The 7,500-nt window shown below is 46.6% G+C and overlaps 1 protein-coding gene across 1 annotated transcript in view; it reads right to left on the reverse strand.

Annotated features, from left to right (window-relative positions):
- The window catches only part of dmtn (dematin actin binding protein), a 25,382-nt gene that overhangs the window by 12,576 nt on the left and 5,306 nt on the right, over positions 1-7,500 (reverse strand). Inside the window, exons 5-11 of the mRNA XM_078271743.1 lie at positions 4,166-4,280; positions 2,586-2,630; positions 2,372-2,506; positions 2,065-2,165; positions 1,832-1,937; positions 357-412; positions 143-199 (exon numbers count right to left, since the gene is read on the reverse strand). Of these exons, the coding sequence (XP_078127869.1) occupies positions 143-199; positions 357-412; positions 1,832-1,937; positions 2,065-2,165; positions 2,372-2,506; positions 2,586-2,630; positions 4,166-4,280 (615 nt within the window). The remainder of the gene's footprint in view (positions 1-142; positions 200-356; positions 413-1,831; positions 1,938-2,064; positions 2,166-2,371; positions 2,507-2,585; positions 2,631-4,165; positions 4,281-7,500) is intronic.

Consider the following 7,500-nt stretch of genomic DNA (forward strand, 5'->3'; position numbering starts at 1 on the left):
GGGTTATTGTTTTAAAAAACCTGCACGCACTAACGTAGGCGGGATAAGGGGCTTAAGTTTAGGGTTTATCTGCACTGACGCGGCAGAAATGCAGCTCAGAATATGTCGGTGTTTCCATTATTTGTGATGTATTCTTTGTAACTTTCATCCTACCTGTCTGTCCCTTATCTCCGTCCGTAGAGAACTCTGCAGACTGCATCTGCCAACACATGCAAAGTATTATACACTTATTAACGCTTCTCTTAAAGGATATTTAAAGAGAGAGGGGAGGACATGAAGCAAAGGCCCGGGCTGAAATAAAACCCAGTCAAATAATAGTACTTAGCGTTACCATGTGTAGAATCTGCAGAACTTACTCGGGTCAGGCCGACGCCAGCGTGTGAAGGAGACTTTGATGCACTCGCTGACAAACCTGCAGACGAACGAAAAGAAAGAAATCAGATTCATCCTGAAACATTAAAGGACAATTACGGGTCAAAATGAACCTAGGGGTTAATGACACATGTGTACCTAGTCGACTGTTCTCTGGGATCTGTTTTCATGCTAATTGAATGTGTTTGTAGCTTGAAACAAGCTGCCACAAACCAGTGGTTAGCTGTTAGCGCTAGCTTTCGGGGTACATGGTAAATCGTTATTTTATACCACTAACAAGGCTCAAAATATCACCAAACTTCTACGGTAGCATCATGAGGGTCCCTACATGTTAACACAAGCATTGAGAACTTTGTAAGTGTACAGACAGTTTATTACAAAGATAGATTATAAAGACAGTAGTGTTCATGTTTACATGCGGCCGCCATCTTGGGAAAACAGGCATGAGCAGTAGAATCACGAACGGTCCTCGTTCGACTGGTCATGACTGGTTTTCAAGATGTCGCCCGCACGTAAACATGAACACTACTGTCTTTATAATGTATCTTTTTAATAAACTGTCTGTACTCTTACAAAGCTCTCAATGCTTGTGTTAACATGTAGGGACCCTCATGATGCTACCGTAGAAGTTTGGTGATATTTTAGCGTCTGAACTTCTGCAGAAAATGACATAAAAACACAGAGGCTCTGTAGTCCAAGCCAGCATGTTTTGCGCGCGTTTGTGTGTGTGTGTGTGTGTGTGTGTGTGTGTGTGTGTGTGTGTGTGTGTGGAGACTCTGGTGGTGGAGACAGAGCAACAAACTGTGCAACGCTATTCAAGCCACGGCCGAGCGGACCAATCACAGTTGTTGGTCTGCGTCGCTGTAGTCTCACTTTGCCAGACTGTTTAGTCCACACAGCATTCGGGGATGGGAGGAAAACATGCTCTGGTTTATTGGCATGTCTTTAAACCAATCACAATCGTCTTGGGCGGGGCTAAGCTCCAGACGGAGCCACGGTGCCTCTGCTAAATAGTCTCAGGAAGGAGCTGGTTTTGGTGGAACATGTGGACGTTCAAAAGTAGTTTTAGTCGTGCAACAGAAAACTCAGATTGGACAGATAGTCTAGCTAGCTGTCTGGATTTACCCTGCAGAGATCTGAGGAGCAGTTAACCATAGTCCTCACAAATCCACCAGAGGTTAGAGCCCCAACACAGAGACAGAGGAAGGGGACGGACATCCGGCATAAATGAGTGAAATCCAGCGGATTTTCCGGCAGCAACTGAGCAATCCCGGAAGTGGAACGTCAAGGATATAGACCAGCGTCACTGCAACGTGTAGTTACATTTAAACCGATTTTAACGCAGGTGCATCAATTGGCATTTACTCGCAAAGCTACGCACGAAAAAGCTGTCGCATGCAGAGTGACGTAAGAACAGAAAGGAATGTAATTTGACTGCTGTGTGAGCGTGAAGTTTTACTGGTGTGCATGTGCGTTCTGTCGGGCAGCGACTGTGTCTTCCTCCGGAAATGGACGGCCTTCTCCTTCTCCTCCTTCAGGATGAGACGGCCCAGGTTGGACTTGATCTGGATTCACCACGGACACAGAAACCGTCATTCAGTCAGTCATCACTCCTGGTTATTACCAGGGCTGGGTTTAACATGTTTTCCAATTTAATAAGTCTGTTACTGACGGGACGTTTTACCCACAGACCTTTTCCAGCTCTTGCTCCCGCAGCGTCTCGGCCTCGCCCGTCAGGTCTTCAAACTCGTCTTCCTCCTGCAGCTCCTCTTTCTTCTTCCTCCTCTCGATCTCTACCAGAGTTCAAACGCAGCAAAACCACAACTTTCAGGGGTCTAAAACTACTGTGTGTGTGTGTGTGTGTGTGTGCATGTGTCTGTGTGTGTGCATGTGTCTGTGTGTGTGTCTGCGTGTCTGTGTGTGTGAGAGTCTGTGTGTATCTGCGTGTCTGTGTGTGTGTCTGTGTGTGTCTGCGTGTCTGTGTGTGTGTCTGTGTTACCCATGGCAGCCGTGGAGGGGGGGCAGGGCCAGTACTCGGTCTCTATCTTGGACGGCAGGTTGGGGTCCGGAGGCTGAGCTGCTGGAAACTTTGCCGACTGAATGACGCCGGTGCCCTCCACATGTTTGTTAACATCTGGAGAGACGGAGAAAGTTAACGACGTGAGGAAGAGAAAACACAGAAACGGCTGCGATGAAGGTGAAGAAGATCTCACCTTGTTTGTAGATGGGAGGTTTCCTGTAGATGTTGGCTCCGTTATCTGAAAAGAGTTGAGATGTCACAGTGTGGAAGTCCAAGGCTGCACGCATCAAAACATTATCATCTCCTAGTTGTGTGCATCATTTATGACAACATTTAGATTGAAAATGCAACCTAAATTATTCAATTAGTAATAGCTTTTAAGAAATGCATAAGTTCATTAATTTATAGACTGAGTCAGCGTGTGTGTGTGTCTCTCTGTGTGTGTCTCTGTGTGTGTGTCGCACACAAACACAAAACATGACTTCCTGTTGACAACTGGCCGTTTTAGAAAGTGTAAAGGATCCAACCAGTCGTGTGTTTAATGGTCTAATCATCTCAGCTGGACTTGTAGCCGTTTTGTTGGCTAGTTTAGAATAAAACATCAGATTTTATAAACTATATGTGTTTTGTGTGCAGCGCACGGCGTGAAGCGTCTGCTGCAGGTGTGTTTAGGGCGTGTCCAAATCCACTTTTGCTAGTTTGACGGCGGAAAAAGGGTCGGTGCGCCGGGCGCCTGGTTCTAAAGGGTTGTCCTTAGTGTCTTCATTAATCAGAGGTGTGTTTTGGGCGTAACATGCAATCAACCAATCAGAGATCATCTCCCATTCCCTTTAAAAGCCAGGCGCGTTTGGACCTTGGAGCATTGCTGTTATGATGGAGGATCTGCACCGTAATATTGGTATTTGTAATCTTCTGCATGTGTGTGTGCTGCTGTGCGTCCCTGTGTGTAACAAGCATAGTGTGCACGTGCTGTGCACGAGCCTAGGAGCATTTTACTAATGCTCTGTTAAAATAACAATGAAATGCTGCGTTATTGACTTTAGACCAGGTTTTTGTTGGTCAATGGTGCCATCACTTCCCACTGTCTCAAGATAGCAATACTCCCAGAATGCACCTGAACACACCTCCCTGTAAAACCAGCATGCCCAGAATGCACCTGAACACACCTCCCTGTAAGACCAGCACGCCCAGAATGCACCTGAACACACCTCCTTATAAGACCAGCACGCCCAGAATGCACCTGAACACACCTCCCTGTAAGACCAGCACGCCCAGAATGCACCTGAACACATCTCCCTGTAAGACCAGCACGCCCAGAATGCACCTGAACACACCTCCCTGTAAGACCAGCACGCCCAGAATGCACCTGAACACACCTCCCTGTAAGACCAGCACGCCCAGAATGGACCTGAACACACCTCCCTGTAAGACCAGCACGCCCATGGGCCACAGATGGGCGCAGGTGCATCTGATATTTAAACAACGTGGAAGCTGGACGGGAAACTGACAACTGGGTCGGTCTTAAACTAGCAAAGACACTTGGGTCGGGCTTTGCCCTGCGCTGGGTGCAAGATAGGGCCCTTAATGTGTAAAGTAACTAGTAACTAAAGCTGTAACAGATGAATGTAGTGGAGTAAAAAGTACAATATTTCTCTCTGAAATGTAGCGGAGTAGAAGTAGAAAGTGGCACGAAAAGAAAAGACTCTGAACGGGACGGACGAGTTTTATACCGGGAAGTTCCTGGAAACACTGTGTGTGATGACTGTGTGTTACCCGGTCTGTGGAAATGCTGCTGGCTGGTGCTGATCTTGCGTCCAGACTGCAGTTGCAGCATGGATCCTCCAGGAGAACCACTCTCACTCTCACTTTCTGCTCCGCACGCCTTCACCTGGAAAACAAAAACACAAAAAAAGGTTATGTCTGTAACTGTAACGCAAGACGACTTTTTTAAAATGTAGAAAACTAGAGGTGATGTAACAGCAGCCTCGTTCTAGTCTTGAAAAGGTAAAACCCTGAGGAGCGAATTAGGAAATACATCGTCATATCTCAAACCAGAGAAGGTTAACGGTCGCGGTTTTTAACATGTCATTAACGTTGTGAAACGCTCCCTGTTTGGATTAGCCTGACAAGCCAGACCCACATCCAGATGTTGGGTCTGGGAACTCCCCATTGGCTGCTCTCAATCCGAGGGGCGGGATCAACAGTTGTCTTTCAAATTCCCTCTGCACGCAATAGGATAGCTCTCCAACCAATCAGAGCAACGCTAGTTGGTAGATTAAACTCTGAACACATCTTCCTTTTTTAAGAATGACTTCAGGGCCGTTCTTTGTTCTTTCCTCAAAGAAAAGCTGAACTCCAAGTCTTCCAGAGACCGCTGTTCTCCAGCAGCAGCAGCAGCAGCCATAAGCCCCGCCCACCCACTCTATACACGATGTGATTGGCCTGACCAGAGTTTGGTTTTTCCAGCTCGCAAGCCAACAGAGAGTTGCTAGACGACCCTGGCTGCAGATTACATTAGCTGCCGCTAGGGTGGTCTAGACGTTTGGTTAGGGTTAGACACCAAAACTACTGAGTTAAGTTGATAAAAAGATGGAGGTTTGGGTTCAAATCAGATGTGACTTCACTTCCTGAAGGTTACCACGTGACCCAGAACGTGACGTAGCTCTGATTGTTCCCTAAATTTAAAAAATCGTCTAGCAACTCTTCGTTGGCTTGCAAGCTGGAAAAACCAAACTCTGGTCAGGCCAATCACATCGTGCGATGGTTCCGCGTGAATTCCCTGATACTTGAAAACAAAGAAGACGGCTGCTGCTGCTGGAGAACAGCGGTCTTTGGAATCAGCTTTGGCCGCGACTCTGAAGACTTGGAGTTCAGCTTTTCTTTGAGAAAAGAACAAAGAACGGCCCTGAAGTCATTCTTAAAAAAGGAAGATGTGTTCAGAGTTTAAAGTGTAATCTACCAACTAGCGTTGCTCTGATTTGGTTGTAGAGCTGTCCTATCACGTGCAGAGGGAATTTGAAAGACAACCATTGATCCCGCCCCTCGGATTGAGCCCAGCCAATGGGGAGTTCCCAGACCCAACATCTGCATGTGGGTCTGGCTTGTCAGGCTACTTACTTCCTGCTTTGCTCCCGTCAGAACCACTACGGCCACTAGAGGGCGCCGCCACTAGAAACCTGAATATAAGTCATAATGATGCTGGAACAAACAACATTTGGGGGCGTTTCTCAGAGGAAGACAGTCTCCAGACATCTTAACTACATGCTGCCGCAGAAGTCTCAACAGAGACGCTTTCTGTTCTCAGAGGCTGCAGGAAAACTGGAGGCATTAAATGTCACATTTTTAACTCTGTGACGAAGACAAAGCAGCGATTGAAACTCAAGAACTAGACAAGAATATAAAGACATCAGTCCAACCATTGTTTGGTGGATCGTGACCCCGCTGCTGACTCATTAAGGATTTTGAACGGGTCACCGAGGGTTCGTCTATAGTGCGAAACGCTGTTAACCGAGCGTGCACGGTGCACTGACCGCTAATTCATGTTACATTTAAACACAGATTGCTTGTTTAATCTCTAGTCTGCAGTAAATCTAGCAGCTTTACTTCTGCACCACCGCAGTCAAGAAAAGTCAGGATGAAGTTATGGATATTTGACAATATTAGTCGACTTACAGATTTCACACTCGCAGTGTAATAATAATGTAAGATGATATTTATTTTGTGATTATTCAGTTAACAGATGACCTTTTTTAGGGTTGCTGAAATAAGTCACATATTACTCCATTAATTGTAGCTTCATAGTGAATTCTGTTCCTTGAGTTAACAAGGGAGCTATCCAACATGTTGACCCTGCCTATAATTTAGGAACAGTTAGGTTGGCGGAGGGATATGATGTTGAGATGATGAAGCACGTTTTGTTATGAGTCTTGAGTTGTCCTACGCTTGAAGAGGGTCATTAAAGAATGGACCAAGTTACACAGTCGAAGCTGTCTCCGTGCTCTTACTCTATCCACATCCCGAAAGTACTTGTATGGCATAACGACGAGTTAATAGTTAACGCTAACAATAACTAGCGTTACAATAATAATAATAATGTATACTTTATTAATCCCGCAAGGGGAAATTACAATGTTTTCACTCTTTTGTTATTACACACAGGCCTGAATTACACACACATGCTCAGTACCTCTACATGCACTAATGGAGAGATGTCAGAGTGGGGGGGCTGCCCATGGAAAGAGCGGTTGGGGGTTCGGTGCCTTGCTCAAGAGCACCTTGGCAGTGCCCAGGAGGTGGGCTCAGGTTCCCAACCCAACTCCCGACTGACTGAGCTACTGCCACCCCCAATAAACCACAGCACGTGTGCTTGTTCAATAGCTTGTTTACGGAAACTCAAGCCTGCAATTATGGTTCGGCAATATTTAGAGGATAAGGCACCCGGGCCATAGACGTACAGTATGTAGGCTACGGCACATTTTAGTTAGAAAGTAAGAAAAGTTTATTTCTAGAGCACATTTAAACACAGCTTAAGCCGCCTACACATGATAGGCAGCCGGCCGTTCCATTGATTTCCTACATGGGGGGGGGGCGGTTGTTGCTGCACTACCCCTGGCGTCGAGCACCGCTCGGATTTACCGCTTTACGCTGTGCTCAAAGATCAAATTATTTCAACTTTGACCTAGTTGCTGCTGACCTTTCGAAAGCTTAACCAATGACATAACAGCACTTTGTTACCTGGTACCTGGCAACGGGAAATAGCTTCCTTGCCACCCTCGATGACGAATACCTGCGCTGTGCTTTGCTCTGCGCCCTACCTAGCCAGACTGATCTCATGAAGAGGCGTATGTGTGACACGCCAATTGATATGCCATTATTGGCGTGTCATCAAGACGCATACCTGCTTTTTAGCGTGTTTATCAACGCCGTTTGGCCTCCGTTGACTTACATTACCTTGCAATTGTGTCTGAATTGATGCCGTAGCGTGGGGGGGAGGGGGGTTGGTCGGCAGGGGAGAATGGGTCAAACGACACAAGACTTTCACCCAGGAGACCGGGGATCGTGTCCCGCGTGTCACGTTTCCTAAACCCAACCGTAGCTTTCTTCTCGCG

This window comes from Sander vitreus, chromosome 16, assembly GCF_031162955.1.
Source record: "Sander vitreus isolate 19-12246 chromosome 16, sanVit1, whole genome shotgun sequence".
In the NCBI taxonomy this organism is placed as follows: domain Eukaryota; kingdom Metazoa; phylum Chordata; class Actinopteri; order Perciformes; family Percidae; genus Sander; species Sander vitreus.